Source organism: Cydia fagiglandana, chromosome 18 (genome assembly GCF_963556715.1).
Source record: "Cydia fagiglandana chromosome 18, ilCydFagi1.1, whole genome shotgun sequence".
NCBI lineage: Eukaryota > Metazoa > Arthropoda > Insecta > Lepidoptera > Tortricidae > Cydia > Cydia fagiglandana.
The window spans coordinates 9,561,827-9,578,923 of NC_085949.1; the positions used below are offsets into that span (position 1 = coordinate 9,561,827).

The window sequence follows — 17,097 nt, forward strand, 5'->3', positions numbered from 1 at the left end:
GAAGCGGTGGCGGTATCGGCTCCGGCTTGGACTTACTTCCCGCAGATCTTGCACGGGAACTCCTCGCCCTCGAAGGGCGTGGGCGACGCGGCGGCGGCGCACGAGGCCGGCGGCTGACCCTGCGCGGACAACTCGCACGTTAGCACACACTTCACTCCTCACCGACTCTGAACACTAATTGGGACGCGACTTTGGCGTTGCTTACTTGTGTGGACAACTGCTGTTCCATGTTCCAGCTTCTCAAGTACAGCATCTTGTAGTCTTTGGTAACTTTCTTCCAGAAATAGTAGAACTGTACGCACTGCTTCGAGTCTTTGGTTCTTATCTGAAAGTGATAAATATGTGACTTTATGCGTGATCTACAAATACCTCACATATACCTACTAAAATAGTTCGAACTAGCAATAGAAAAAAAAGTAAGTTTATTCAAGTTAACCCATTCAGCGCTAATCACGACACGTTGTCGTTTTCCATCTATCTAAACATGTTCAAAACCCGGGAAGCCCAATTCGAATCTAACAATTTTTTATGGTTTTGAACTGCTTTTGATATGACCTTGACGATCGTGTTGGTAATTAGCTTTCATGTGAGAATTAGCTTTCATGTGAGACACGACTTAAGCTTAAATTCATTTTGCATGCATATCAAAATTCAAAACCAGTCCAAAACCATAACAAATTTTATACCTGAATCGGGCTCCGGAAAACCCATGTTATCGGCTACGCACGTAGCGCTACGACCGTAGCTTAGCGCTTAGCGGTGAATGTGTTCAGAGGGCCTACCGCCAACCACGTTCGACGTGTTGCCTCCATGTCACACTTACGTACGAATTTACAAGTGCGACAGAGAGGCAACACGTCGTCGAATGTGGTTCGCGGTAGGCCCTCAGATGCTACGCCGTAGCCGTTATTTTTACGGTCTCTTCAGAGAGGATTGGAGGCAAAAACTTGTAATAAATTATGTTATATCTCCTTCATTTCATACTCGCTCTGCGTTTCGCGTACCTCCAAATATGGTGAGGCGTGATTACCCCTCGACCTTGGTGGATTTTCATGACTGACTCGTAATTAAATGTACTCACCAGCTGGGAAATCCTGTAGAAGTCCTTATCGTAGTGACGCAGGCCGGCAAGGAAGGCCTCGACCTCGTCGGGCGCCCAGCGCGACTCGTGCTGCGCGGGCGCGGCGGGGCGCGACATGAGCCGCAGCGTGGCGGCGCGCACGTCGCCGCCGCACTCGCCCAGCACCTGCAGCGCGAACTCGCGCGTGTGCCCGCCCACCGGCATGGCCGCGCACATAGCCAGCTCCATGAACATGCGGACTGGAATGTTTAGTAATCAGTGATTAGGGGTCATCCATTAATTACGTCACACGAATTTCTAGGTTATTTGACCCCTCCCCCCTCCTTGTCACACTTGGTCACATTTGGCAAACCCCCTCCCCCCTAGTGTGACGTCACATTTTTTCTACGAAATCGCCAAATCGAATTAAGTAAGTACCTAAGTATTATTAATATTTTATCTAAATATTTTTGACGGTATAAATATTAGTAATTTTATAACCCAAAACTGCTTAGGAAAGAAAATTAAACGAATAAAAACGATTATCGTTTTAAAAACTTGTTATTTAAATGTACAGCGAATAAAATTATTTAAATAAATTTTCGGTTACTGATGAAGTTAAAGTGACGTCACAAAGTTTGTGTCTCCCCCCTCCCCCATGTCACAATATGTCACATTTTCTTGACCCCCTCCGTCCCCCTAAACGTGTGATGTAATTAATGGATGACCCCTTATTCGAAGTTTGACTGGTAGAGAATGCCTCATAGCATTAAGTCCGCTCTTTGTACCATTGTATTTTCTTTTGTGCAAATAAACCCCTCATTTATTACCTCAGTGTAATTAATTATCGAATTAATTCGCATCCTGGTAATGGGTATTAATTTGTCTGATTAACAAATATTTGTTTCTGAGTATGGATGACGCCTAGTACCCACCGTAGTAAAAGCTTTGCTTAGTTTGGGGTTAGATTGCCCCCAAATTATCGGAAACAGAAAAATAAATAAGAATATATGACTCGCTTAACTCCATCCATTCTCTAATTCATTTCCCTAATCGCGCCGCATCTGTCAGATTATGCGATTTTGAAAAGGTAGATATTTGTTGAGAGGGTCGAATGGATTTACCCGAGTTTGAAATTAAGCGACACATACATAACTTGGTACAACCAAATGTACGAGAATATTGACCTTCATTGTCATCAAGCGCGTCATTGATGCCAGGGTCCCACAGCAGTTGCTCCGAAGCCCGATGGAGGTCTATCCGGTCGTTGCACATCTCCGGTATGTCCGCTTGATGCTCCTGTCCGATGTTGATCGTTGGCTGCTGGGGCTCCTCCAGCTGCGTTAGCATGTCGGTTTCCATACTCGGAAGACCTGGAAGCATGGGTGACGTGACAGTAACGTCAACGTACTGTACTGTTCAGCAGTTTCAGCACTACATGACACAGTGATGCGGCAAACATCAGTCAGAGCTGACCTTGGCCACTGACCCTGGAGGCCACTACCTCAGCTAAATAATTAATGGCCACTGCCATTAATTTTGTGGTTTAGGACATTTTTAGAAATTTCGGAATTACCCCGTGGTGGTAAATATATTCATGCATATCCAAACCCAGTTGAACCGATCAGATTGGAACTATTAATATTTGACTAGAAAATATTATCGCAGAAGGGACACTGCCTGAATTGTCGAGTTCAATGTTGATTTTTCAGTTCAACTCTACAAGTCTACAATTCTAGATCAATAGATAGTGGGCTGCTACGTGCTGTGGCGTAGCTCGCATAGCGACACACAGCAATGAATGTTAAATTCTATTTAGGCAACGCAAAAAAGAAAAGCCTAATTAATAATGAAATCATAATTAAATATACATAGAGTCTTCTTCTTCCTGAACGTATAAGTAGGGTCAGCAGCAGAAGTTGCTAAGCGGGCGAGGTGTTCAAAATTACCATGCCGCGCTCTTATTCTCTTAACAATAAAGTCCCGTCAAGATCATTATGAACACCTCGCCCGCTTAGCAATTATTGCTGCTGACTGTACAAGATCCAAATTTAGTTACGAATTGAGAAAATTGAGACTAGTGCACACTTGCACAGTGCTAAAATTAATGTGTTAATCAGGTGTTAATATGTATAATGTACCTGCTGTAAGTTCTATAAAAAGGCCAGGGCCTTCTCTGTCCGGCGGCAGGAGTGGCTGCGGGGTGTAGTGGCTGAGATGTCGCCGCATGCGGGTGCGGTACGGGCCCGCGGGCGACGCGCGACGCTTGCGACGCTGCGGCGACGCGGGCACGCTGCTCGGGCTTAGGAACACTGCTGGCACTGTCTGGCCTTCTATGCAAACCTGGAAATATGTTGATTGTGTAATAGGCTACTTTCTTATAGATAAAAAAATTGATTAAATTGTTAGAACATCGTTGTTGCATCGTTTTTAAACAACATACCTAACATTCCTATTATCTAAAAATAAAATAAGGAGACAAAGGTAAATACCGCTGTACACCACCTGATCACTATCACGACACACGATCGTTACATAGCGGGAAAACCAAGCTACAACGATGCGACAAAGCGTACCAAATCTATGAATAGTTAATGATGACTGAGGGTTCCTTTTAAAAGCCCCATGATAAGAGTGAATAGATAATTGTTGTATATTTTATTAAAGTACCTGAAGAGAACTTGCTTCATGCTGCCATTGATGTACGGCGTTTGTTAAAGATGATGTTGATGGCAGGCGACTATATCGACGCGGAGGCCTTTGATTCGAGAAGTCCCGCGGACTGCTCGATAAGAGCGGGTCTTCAGAATTGAGCATTATACGGCGCGGCATAGGGGATGGCTCCAAAGAGTACGCATCAAGTGATCTACATTCTTCGGGTAATACTTCCTCTAGAGCTTCTTCCACCTAAAAGAAGACACAAATCAAAATAAGTAATTATTATTATATGAGTACGTAATTATATCTACTTTACATTTTAAATAAATTACCTCCTCTTGACTTGACATCGTTGCCGTAAAGAAGGCAGCAGATAAAGGCGACGATACACGCGGCACTGTATGCGCTGGCGAATGAGCATCATGAGAAGCAGGCGGTGTCGGATACGCTAATCCAGGCGACGGTTCTGGTTGCGTCGAATAGCTCCCGCCAGGAGATGTCGCCGTGTAAGCTAATCCTGGGGAATCCCCGGTAGAGTAGGATAGCCCCGGGGAGTTTGCAGTATAGCCAATACCAGGTGACGGTACTGGCGAGCCGCCGTGACAAGCGCCAAAATCAGCTAATGATTCAGGGAGCGGCGAGTTCAAAACGGCTGCAAGGCGTCGACTAGACGGGAAAGTAACCGGAGATCTTTCTCTAATGGACGCGGCTACCGTCGCATAGTCCTCTAATGACGCCAGTTCTTCCAACTGTTCCGGTGTCGTTGTAAATTGGAAAGTATCCTCGTTTAGCGCGGGCGAGAAGTAGCCATCGTCAGAGTTGAAAGAAACTCCGAATAGTTCGGGTCTAAAAGTGAACTCCTGCTGAGGTGATGATTGCCCCGGATCCGACGTCGAACGTTTCACAACCTAAAACGAAAATAATTTATCGTTAATATTCCAGAATTAAGGTTTTAAGTTTTAAATAAACTTATAAATAACTAATTTCATATCGAATAACGTTAGGCGGACCTTTGAGTTGCCTCTTTTTAGTAGCTCGATGAGGGTGGAGTCTCTCTGCGCGGCGGTGGCGGTTGCAGCGGTGGTGTTGGGGGCAATAGTGGTAGCGGGTGGGGCGCGCGGCGGTACGAACTGAGCCGTGCTGGCGGCGGGAGAGACGGGCGACGCCGACGACCGCGCGGGCGCCAGCGGCGGCGGGGCGGGCGTTGCGAACCCCGCGCCCCCCGCCGTCGTATCCGTATTGCCTACACCTACAATCAGACGTGCCAATTAGCCGTGGTTACTTTTAATTGGCTGCGGTTGTCGCAACAATATTTGCAGTACTTACTTTTGAAATTGGACCGATATATTTTATTTTTACCTGGAGAGATTGTTATTGCGCCTCGCCGGCTGATAATTTTCTCTTCTATAAGTGCTCGCACGGATACAGACGCCGTTTGTAGTGGAGGTCCCGTAGATTCCTTTTTATCCAGTTTTTTACTATCAGAGTCCTAAAAACAAGTTAAATCCTACAATTAAAGAATAAAAGAGTAAATTAGAGACCCCTACTATTACTATCCCTTACTGAATAAATGTGAAAGTAACATGCTTTATAGGGAAAGGGGACGCCCGGATCTGCATACAAAGTGAGTCTCCATTTTTCTCTCTGGATATTGACATAATGGAAAATATGTTAATATATTTATGGTTATTATAAGAGTGAGGAGCGGAAAACAAAATCCATACAAATAAAAAAAAATCGAAACTCTTAAGCCGGATACTCATTAGCGAGGATTTGCGAAGTTTGCGCAAACCTGCGAATCATGTACACACTATGTTTTTTGGTTACAGTACATGCAACGGTAACGGTTACAGCTCGCTAATGAGTATCCGGCATTATAATAATTACAAAATGTAGAAAATCTAAGGAAGGGGCACTATGGTCACTAAACATTTGTGTATCTAAAAATATTTTCTGATGTCAATACCCAAGGACGAAAATGGGAACTACGTTTGTATGGATCGGTCGTTCACTGTCGTCTTAACCCGCTAAGCTAAACAGACATAGATGAAATTTTATATGGTGATAGTTTGAGTACCGGGAAATGACCGCCGGGATAGTTTAAACCACGGAAATCACAATTCTAGGCAGGCAAAGTCGCGGGCAGAAGTTAGTGTGATATAAATGACATACCTTCTTAAAATATCCGCCATGTAATCTCATATGGCCATTGAGAGCGGGTATATTTTTGAACTTCCGATGGCACAAGTTGCACTCCACAGGCTTGACTTCGCCGCGCACCGCGCCGCCGCCCGCGCCCGCACCCGCTCCGCTCATCGCCCCGCTGCCGCCCCCGCTCGCACTCGCCGCGCCGCCACATTTCTGACTCCCCTGCTGCGCCTGTCAATTTAACGATGACTTCACAAAAGTTCAAAAGACTTCCAAACTTATTACGTACCTACTTTGTAATTTCAAGGTATAAACTTTCAATTTACGGTAGCTCGTAAATATTCTAAGTTAATTAATGGATTTTAATGGACTTTGCTCCCGTAATCTCCTTCGGTTTTAAAGGAAATTAGTAATTATAGGTTCCAGCATTTCGACCAAAGTTAAGTAATTTTTCTGTTCGCAAATCTGTTTTTGCATGTAGCGGGGGTTATATAATTTATTAGTAATATTTTCACCAAAGCGTTGGCGGCGGACGCAGTGCAGTTATTCATTCAGCTAAAATTTTAATTAGTTGCGGATTTCCGTCGCACCGCACCGCCACGTCCGCCGCACAGTGAGAACTTTAACGCCATTGTGGAGGCGCCGGCAAAAATCCATCGTTAGTATCTCATAAAATATTCCTCGATATTACTGCGCATTACAGTTCACAGTCAGAAGAATACAGGCTTAACGACAAAGCGCAGGGCTGGCACCGAAAGTTTGCGAAGCCCTCATTGTTGACACCTACGAAGACAATAACCCCCAAACGATACCCCCGGTACAGTTTAAGCAGCTTGGAAGGTGAACAACGACTGCCAAACGACTTTTACTTGATTCCCTTAAAACCCATAAGGGCTTTGTAACGTTAAAAGAGGTAGATAAATAAAAAGTAAGCGAATGCTAAATACGAACAGAAGTCGATAGCATAAGTTTTATGTCTTTAAAATGGCCTTTGAATGTTTTAAGCAGTCGGTAACTCGCTTAGCGGAATATCAATATTCTCTTTGATCGCGGCGTTCGTAGATTTAAGAGTGTGTACAAGTGCTGCGGACGGCTTTATATGTATTCACACTTAGCTAGCTTGCTTAATATTACAAGCCGGCTTTAACTTTTTTAAGGTTTTTTTTTGTCCGCAATATTTTATGATAAGAATATTTTACTAAGGAATTTGCAGTGTAGTGCTTAAACTATTACATTATAACGTACAAACTTACCTAACAAAACAATATATCATTTGTAACACATAAAAAATAATGATTAAAAGTACATCAGGGAAATACAAACATGAAGTCGTAATCATAAATAATGATTGCCACATGTTAAGGTACTTTTACGTAGATAAACGCATGCTCAACAACTCCCTGAGCCGCCTGAGTATAACAACATAATGTCCCCGCATACGCGATAAGGGCTTGTCTGCCAGATAGGCGTTTTTGCCAGTTGACTAATACGCTTTCCGGGGACACATGTTAAAACTGGGTCGGGCGCGTAATTTATCTGATTTGAAGGTTTTTTCAGCGCGCCAACCCTAACGGCGCTATTAGGGCTGCTCGTTAGGTTAATGTGCGGTAGGTGAGCAGCTGTTCGGCAGCGCTACCAGGAGCGTTTTTCCCATACATCATCCGTGTACCGCACTCGCACCGGTTTGTTTCGGTGCAACTTTTAACAAATGGTTGTGGCTAGTGCGATTGCTTGCATATGCAAGTTGTAAATCTAAGCTGTGTGCTCGGAATGCGACAGTTGCATGCTTAAAGTTTGCAATGTCCGCCGCGAGACCGCGGCCTGCCCCAGTAACAGTTAAACCTACCTATATACATGGATTTGCATGAATTGATTTATGATGCCTATAAATTTAAAGCGATATATTCTGGTTGCGCGCAGGTAAATGTGTGTCTCCAAAACAATTTTAAATATCTTTTTTTATATAAATGTCTATTTTGACGATACCTAATGTGAGTAAACTGAGTAAACACGTAGTATGATGTCGGTCCTATAAATCAAAAGGAATCTCTTTGTCTATTACATTTATAAGTAGTAACAACAACAAGCAAAAAAATAACACAAATAATTATCCTTTTTAACAATATAATATACGCATAACTGCAGCACTAGCAGATATTGCTATTTTAAGCAATAAAAACATTTTTGAATCTATAAAAATATTGTTACTCGTATCTAAATACAGGCACACAGGAGCATTTATTAGATTAAATGTTATTGGCGAGATCTATGCTTCAGAGTAAATATTTTAATAAGCATACCGTACGCATGAGGTGAATATTTTATGTTGAATTGTATCTTTTAATCATAGAACAATACGTTTTTTGTATTTAAGTAGACGAGAAACCAAACCAACTAATAATATTGTGATAAAATATTTGATGTTTGTGTTAAGATTAAAAAAAGCCGTCATTTGCAATGACATATTCCAACTATTCCAAGTAAACGCGTGCGTCTTAAAAAAAAGATTAAAAAATATTATTTTTATCATATTTTATAATCACACCGTTTGTTAAAGCAAATGTAACATTATTAGTGACATACCTTAGGGGGAGGTTTCGTAAATGTATGTGTTTGAAACAACTGCGTTATCCAATTGTCCATCTCGACACTACACCGTTATTGTATCACTTTAATTCAGTGCGACATCACTAAAACACCATGAGTTACATAATAGGACAGAGTTGTTTATCTCACGGTATTCGGCAATGGAATGATATGGTCCAGTATGGGAGAGATATGGAAGAGATGACCCCCAATGGTATTCGTCCTCGGGAATCATAAGATAAAGTGACCAGTCGGCGAACAAAAGCGTTGCGCTACTATAGAATAACATTTGCATAATTTAGCTCCACGCTGACCGTGTTATTATTAATTGATTTGATTGGTACTTATTTATATTATACACAAGGGTCGATCAACTTTTTCATGTCATGGAGAAAGATTTTTTTCGAAAAAATAAATCTTTTAATTATGATTATTTTTCAGACATTTAGCGTACAAGAACATTTAAAGTTTTGTATGCGATTACGGGCCGCGCACAATTTTTATTATTTTGACAACTTTTGGTGTTATATATGTTGTGCTGTCTCAAAACGTGTCCCCTGGGTTACCCGGGATTTATTAAATAAAACTTCATTTAATCGAAATACATATTCGTCTATTATATAAAGGAGCATAAACTCTTTGCTTCTTTTAACTTAAAATTAAAGAGACCCTTCTTGGTTTTCCTTAAAATCAACTAATAGTGTCTCCTGAGTCACTTATGTCGTAAAATGTACGAAAAGTTTTTATATTACTCAAATACCGCAACCATGCATATTCTACCTATCGGAATAATATGTTAATGTTACGAAATAATCAAAAAATTATAATTAAAAACATTTATTAATCACTCTTCTCCAGAAAAATGCAAAACATGCCTAAATTTTTTTGGGACATCGTAGTTTTCCCAGAGACAAATTTAGTTATCCAAGAGACCTTTTTGGTTCCTCTAGAGACAAATTTAGTGACTCAAGAGACATTCTGTCATTCTGTTTTCACATTTTAACTTATCAGTAAGTCTAATCAGTCTAAAAACACTCAGAAATCAAAACAATTAAACAAAAATCAAAGTAAATGATTCTCAGCAATCAGTACAATCAACATTACATCAGTACATCAAAAATATAGTGACAGCCAAAGTGGCTAAAGAAAAGCTCGCCTCATCTAAATTTCAAATACGCAGTTTTCAAAAGGAATAAATAATAACATAAAGGCTCAAAAATCATCATCATCATCATCATCTCCTGGCTCCTCCTAGCCGTTTTCGGCTACAGCGACTGCTATGCTACAGCTGAGAGCGTCGCTGGTGTGCTCTCAGGTGAATGACGTAGCCAATCTTTGCAGCAAATGTGCGGCCACATTCGCTGCAGGTCAGCACCCCTCCGATATAATTGTACGTGATGGCCACAGGTGGTCTGGCCTTTAGCTCGTCACGCTTAACGTCGAGCTCTGTGCGTCGCCTGGCTTCAAATTCACGCACCTGCGTCTGCACAAAGTTTTTAGACCACTTCCGCTCATAAGCAAAGAGACATCATCATCATCATCATCATCTCAGCCATAAGATGTCCACTGCTGAACATAGGCCTCTCCCTTAGACCTCCATACGTGCCGGTTGGAAGCGACCCGCATCCAGCGTCTTCCGGCGACCTTAACAAGGTCGTCTGTCCGTCTTGTGGGTGGACGTCCTACGCTACGCTTGCTAGTCCGTGGTCTCCACTCGAGAACTTTTCGACCCCATCGGCCATCTTCTCTGCGTGCAATGTGGCCTGCCCATTGCCACTTCAGCTTGCTAATCCGGTGGGCTATGTCGGTGACTTTAGTTCGTCTACGGATCTCCTCATTTCTGATTCGATCACGTAGAGAAACTCCGAGCATAGCCCTCTCCATAGCTCGTTGAGCGACTTTGAGTTTTGAGATGAGGCCGATAGTGAAAGACCACGTTTCGGAGCCGTAAGTCATCACTGGTAACACACATTGATTAAAAACTTTTGTCTTGAGGTACTGAGTTATTTCGGACGAAAAGACATTACGTAGTTTCCCGAACGCTGCCCAACTGAGTTGGATTCGGCGGTTGACCTCTTTCTCGAAGTTGGACCTACCCAATTGGACTACTTGTCCTAGGTAGATCAACAACTTCGAGTACCGAGTTCCCAACAGAGACTGGGATGGCCACAACATTGGCATTTGACATAAGTTTCGTCTTCTCCATGTTCATTTTCAAGCCCACCCGTTGTTAAACTCGGTTGAGGTCATCGAGCATCATGCTGAGTTCCTCCATCGACTTTGCCATGACTACGATATCGTCGGCAAACCGAAGGTGAGTGATGTATTCGCCGTTGATGTTGATGCCAAGTCCTTCCCATTCCAGGAGCTTGATGGCGTCTTCCATTACGGCAGTAAACAGTTTCGGAGAGATAACGTCTCCCTACTTTACGCCTCTTCCCAATGGAATCGCCCTCGTGCTCTGCTCCTGTACTCGGACCATGGTGGCGTTACTATACAAACACTTCAACACTTCGATGTACCGATAGTCAATATGGCATCGCTGAAGAGACTCAAGCACCGCCCATGTTTGCACCGAATCGAAGTCTTTCTCATAGTCCACAAACGCTAAGCATAATGGCAAGTAATACTCTTCGGTCTTCTGTATAACTTGCCGCAGCGTATGGATGTGGTCTATGGTCAGGCGTTATGCCCTCGGACAAGACGGAATTAAAGAGCTTCTGGAGGACTTCAAGTACCGGTGTTCCACCCGCTCTCAGAAGCTCTGAAGTGATTCCGTCTTTGCCCGGCGTCTTGTTGTTCTTAAGCTGCTTCAGGGCCATCCTAATCTGATGTCCGAGATATCTTCGGTATAATGTCGGGACAGCTTGGCTCTTGGATCTCCTACCAAGCTGTCATCGGGCTTTGCGATCGAAGTGTATAACTGTCCATAGAACCTCTCGATCTCGCCTAAAACCTCCGCTCTGCTCGACGTTATGCTGCCATCTTCCTGTTTCAGCTTTGTCAGCTGGCTTTAACCAATAGACTTGTCCTTTGCGAACACTTCGGAGCCTTGGTTTCGCTCAATAGTCTCTTCATAGTCAGTGTCTCAAAGAGACATAGTAATAATTTATTACTAATTTCTATTAAAAAGTTAATATATCCATGAAAAGAAGCAAATTTATCAAAACGTATTGATAAAGTCTCCTGAGTCACCATCACAGTCTCTTGGGTCACCAGAAAAGTGACCCGGGGGAACGGTGACCCAGAAGACATTTAAAGTCAAATCAATAATTTTACTTATTATCCACAAAAATATGTCAAAAAAGTATATTGTTAGACCATATTAGAGCTAAGAAGGATCTATAAAGCTACAAATTAATATAAAAAGACAAAACTTCTTACGAAATATCACAGTAAGTCAGCGGACCGACAATTAACACACCTTGTCACACGTCGAACCACAGACGAAATGGCCGGCGAATAAGAAAGTAACCGTAATGGTGGATCTTGTCACGTGATACTTAGATCGGCTGCCTATTGGCTGGGCGATACAGTGTCATAACTTTGAGCCTTCGTTGCCATTGTAATGTGTGGTAAGTTAGGGGACTTAAAAATGAATCATTGTTTCGGGACGCAAAAAGAACTTTTTTTTTAAATAAATCTACGAATTCTAGCGAAATTTTAGCATCGAATTTGTAAATTAGATGTCAATACCTTTTTAATTAAGCGTTAGTAGTGAATATGGTGGAGTACATTTTTTACACTGTTAAGTAAAAACCGAAGCCGACATGCGATTGGGACATGCTTTTTTTGTATGGGAGTCTAAAATTATCTCCTGGGTCACCAAAAAAAAACTATATTTAAAAATAATTCTTTCAGTTTTTAAGTTCTTGTTTGAATGATTATTTGGTTAATTTACTATAATATACCAGATAAATTTAAAAACTGTTACGATTTGTAAGATTTGAATTTTTATATCGTTGGGACACGATATGACATAAAAAAGTTGATCGACCCACGTAAGTAAATAGGTAGGTACAAATAATTGCATAAAGAAATTAAGAGCTTTAGCATAAAATATCAGCAACTAATTTTAAAATCATTGATTAAATTGCCAATTAACAATTCGGTGGAACTAAATTAAGTGTTAATATGAAAACGTCAGCAAAATATTATGATTTTCGTAAATTTACATTACTTCATAAAGATTTGGGGATGGCAACATACGCTGATTTCAGTAAAATCACATTGATTTGTTTTTTTTTCAGAGTTGCATCCCAGTAGGGTGTCAATCTAAGTTGTCAATGCAATCCTCATAACTAGTCTCTGCTATTCGTAGAGTGTTCGAGAGCGCGGCGCGCTCATTCTTTCTTCCGTGGTTCGGAAAGTGAAAAGTCGTGGAATGTTTACGGGCCCATGCATTCCATGACCCTTCTCTTTCCGCACAGACTCTATCTGCCAGCGGATTATATCTCTTATTTAGTACTGCAGAGTGAAGGCACACTTTAATTTTTTTTATAAAGCGTATTATATAAATAATCCATTTTTATTTTATTCTTTACAACTTATTACAAGAACAGTGATTTTTATGGTGTTGTTTTTCGAATTGTATGGTACGATTTTTAGCAGTTTTCTAACACCTATGCCTATGCCTGTTACAGTATCTGACAAGTCACCCTAAACCATCAAATTCCATACATTCTAACAGTTTAGAAATTCAAGCTATGTCAGATATTATTAATTGTCTATTTATTTTTACCAACCTTTAAATATACTATAAAACAAGAAACCTATTGAACACAACTGTTTATTAACACAAGCCTTACAAACCAAGTCTCATACAATTTCAAGTGCTCTACAGCCCGAGGGAAATATCTTAAATTGGAACAAAGCACGGATGTGACCATGAGATAAATTTCTGTTGGATAGTGTCAAATTAAAAATGTATGTTCATGTTCGTGCCAAGCGAACTAATGCCTTATTTTAGGTAAATAAATGCCTTGTAAAAACGAAGCACTGAAGTGACCATGTAAATTTTCCGTTGCATTTTATAAATAACCAAAATTAAAATCGAACACAGTACATATTATTGATGTGTGAATTGAATTGCGATAACTTATATTATAAATATAAAATGCAATGTACGCTTGACATTTGAAGATCGTCTTCAGTAGATGGGGAATGAAAGTTGATTTAACACATTCATTGCCACTAAGTGCTACGGGTTACGCTCGTAGCGCGTAGCCACGGTTTCGCCGTATGGAGCGCGTAGTCGCTACGAACAGTGTACCCGACAGTCGGGTTCTTGGTCCTGAATGTGTTAAAAGGCTAAAAAAACTTATTATTCCTGATGTACATAGGCTCTTTTGATTTCAGTATAATGCATAGCCACGTGGCGACTAAGGAGGTCACAGGTCGCATGCGTTAGAGAAAAGGTCAAACTGTTTAGAATTTTAAATAGGGCGTTTGGCATGCAGGGCATACGTAGTCAGCATTTGAATTTATAAATAAGTCATGCGTTATTGATCTTAATACATGAAGGGTTAATTGTACCAAATACCTAATCATTTTTCTAGCCGTTACTTAAAATACTATTTTAAATTCGAGTTACTACGAGTATTTGTGATTTAAATATTAAAATAAATAATAATATAGACTATGAACTTATTAGAGTTAGACCAAGATAAAGCTGCAAAGAGTCCTATAGCACACGCAGTGCAAGTGTTATTTATACGTCATAATATAAAAGTAGTTTGACGTTTAAAATAACACTTGCACTGCGTGTGCTATCAAAATTGTTTCAGACTTATCATGGACTAACTCTACAAGCTATTCATAGTACATTTCTTCTAATCTAATACATAGGTATCTACTAATAATTAGCAAACGAAACGTTAGAAAAACTTTAACTTACTGTTATTTTCGTAATCAAAACTCTCTATCTCTTTAAAATTTAGCTAAAATGGTGCATAATAACTATTACTTTAGTCATAAAACGAATCAATTGACACTTCATTTAACAAAATCGGCTAAGTAGTTTTGACGCTACGAACGTACCCGTTTAACATACTGCTAAAATAACCCTCTCGGGTAAAAATTCAACATCACAAAAGAATGAAATTAGGCATTTGTTTAAAATAGCTAGTCTGGTATTAGTCATTGGAAGTTTTAGTTGAGATGATGGCCTGAGACTGTGAGAGTCACGTAACGGCGGTAGGCACACGTCCTCAATTATGCATCGAAACGTTTACCCGCTCACGCGCCACCTGCGCCGTTGTCACCCTACATTATTAATGGATAGCCATAGGCACCCCTCGCGTGAAGATCCGAACTAGTTTAAGACACATTAATAATTTTTCTAATTTAATTTTTATGATAGGGTATCAACGACCCATATATTCATTTTCGCGGGAAGTACCTCTTTATATAAACAATAAATTACATGTAACATTCGCCATTTCAATTGGATGGACACAATTGAATAAAAAAAACAATAACATAAAAAACGGAATACGAATGTCGGTCCAAAAAACAAAAATACTTAGGTACTACTTACTCGTAAAATATCAAAAATGTGTTACGAAACGAACAGTTTCAAAACGTACCTAAATATTATTCTTATTGTAATATTAAATGAAATCACAAAGAACTTTTAACTTATTTTCTTTCTGTTGAAAAGTACGAAATAGCTACGAAATATTCTCGGCTGTGACAGTTGAAAAGAATCGAATTTGAAGCAGAGTTGAGTTTTGCAGAGCGGCAACATACAAAGAGACGCGAATCTCTGTAGCTACGAACCACGAAACTAACAAATATTTGTGTGGCATCCTCCGCTGCAAAGGCGCATGAGTTTTGGAACTAAAATGTGTATCACACGGACTTACGGATTTGATGGGTGTAGGGGGTGGGGTGACCAAACAGATAAAACGTGACGTGACCATTTCATAAATGCATGCATAGTCCTATTGCCTGCTGCTACAGGTACGGTTGGGTACGCGGACATATTTTGACTCGAGGTATTATTAAAATTCCAAGTATTTAACCGTTTCAAATGGCTAAGTCAAATAATAGTACATTACTACAGAGGCCGGGACGAAAGGGGTTGCCGGCCGAAGACATATAGACGGCCGAGCGAAGCGAGGCCGAATAGGTCTGAGCGCGGGCAACCCCATTTCCCGCCGAGGTATGTATAGTGCTTTTCTCAAACATGCAATGAAATAAATAAAATAAAAAATCCACGAAACCCAAGTTTTATTTATAGAAAAAACTAAAAGTAAACTACACCCAAAATATAACCAACACGTACCTATATCATTATCACGCGTATGTTTTACACGAGTGCGTATGTTCTACCCGTATATTTTCATGTATCTTTGATTTTTTCGCCTTGTATCCGTCTGACTGTCGTTTTCGTCACATAAGTTTACATAGTCTTTCATATTGATATCATGTTTCACATACATCGTTGCTTTATGCATGGAGTAAATAGGTATAATTTCCACAGTGTTGACGAATTTGTAGTTACATTCATTTAAAATATGCCACAAAACTGTTTCTAATAAACTGTAAGCCATTTTTCTTAGTTTCTCGAATAATAAAATTGCCATAAGCATTACATACTTCGTCTTTGACTTGGCGGCAGAGGCAGCAAGTTATTTAAAATCAATTCTGCTTACGCTGCCAATTCCAACACCTACGATTACAATTAATATTAATTTCATTATTTCGTCGGAACTCATATTAAAGTCAAAAAATCAACAACGCACCATAAATCCAATAAAACAGAATGAATATTTTTCGACTTTACCTCCATAACAATTTAAAAAATATAACTACGCGTGTTTGAGTAGACCGTTTTACCGCTAACGTTTAGATGAAATATTTTAAATGTTTATATTTGTGTAGTTAAATTTATAATTTAAAATTATAAAATTATAGAATGTATATATTTATTAAGTTTGTGTTGATTTTATACATATAAAACTGCAAATTATAGCAAACATTGTTTTTTGTTTTTTTTTTATAGGCGTAGCGGCAGAGTGTCATTACGAACCATAAAGCAAATACTGCCTCTAGTTTTTTTTAATGGATGAATGCCACGATGCTGTGTCACAAATATCTGTGAAATGAAAATTAAAAAAGAGGACTTTGCCGGCCTAGGCCTGCAAGATGTGTATGAAATTCCATTAACGACTTTTTGTCCTAGCCGCACCTGAAACGTCATACTTCGCAGCCTATTATAAGGAACATAACATCAATATTTCATTGCATGTTTGAGAAAATTATTATTACTAGTCAGGTTCATAGAAAAATCTTAGTTACTGTTAGCTTTTACATGAAAAAGGTTTGAGGTTTCTCGCATACCGAGTTGATTTAAGTAATAACTGGTGAAGATAATAGTACCTATATGCCATGGTGAAAAACAGAATTAAATTATTCTCCCGTTTAAATAAATACCTACATAAAAAAAGGAATGAGCAAGCGACTTAGGAAGAAGAAATTATTTAAAGAAACAACGTTATAAGCGAATATAATTCTATTTCCTCAAGTGGCCAAGCAAAAGCCTAGATAATAAAGAAACGAATCTTATATTCCGAGCAAGCGCTGCCAGGACGAGGTGAGAAGTCGCTCCGCGGAGGACAAATACAATTTGCGGGCGCGGC

General features: G+C 40.2%; 1 protein-coding gene across 2 annotated transcripts in view; it reads right to left on the reverse strand.

Moving 5' to 3' along the window:
• The window catches only part of LOC134673516 (uncharacterized), a 297,423-nt gene that overhangs the window by 5,205 nt on the left and 275,121 nt on the right, over positions 1-17,097 (reverse strand). For both annotated transcript variants that reach the window (XM_063531508.1, XM_063531509.1), the window contains 10 exons: positions 5,891-6,097; positions 5,078-5,207; positions 4,729-4,967; positions 4,051-4,626; positions 3,731-3,967; positions 3,202-3,403; positions 2,248-2,433; positions 1,082-1,320; positions 206-325; positions 37-119 (listed from right to left, as the gene is read on the reverse strand). In XM_063531508.1, the coding sequence (XP_063387578.1) occupies positions 37-119; positions 206-325; positions 1,082-1,320; positions 2,248-2,433; positions 3,202-3,403; positions 3,731-3,967; positions 4,051-4,626; positions 4,729-4,967; positions 5,078-5,207; positions 5,891-6,097 (2,219 nt within the window). The remainder of the gene's footprint in view (positions 1-36; positions 120-205; positions 326-1,081; positions 1,321-2,247; positions 2,434-3,201; positions 3,404-3,730; positions 3,968-4,050; positions 4,627-4,728; positions 4,968-5,077; positions 5,208-5,890; positions 6,098-17,097) is intronic.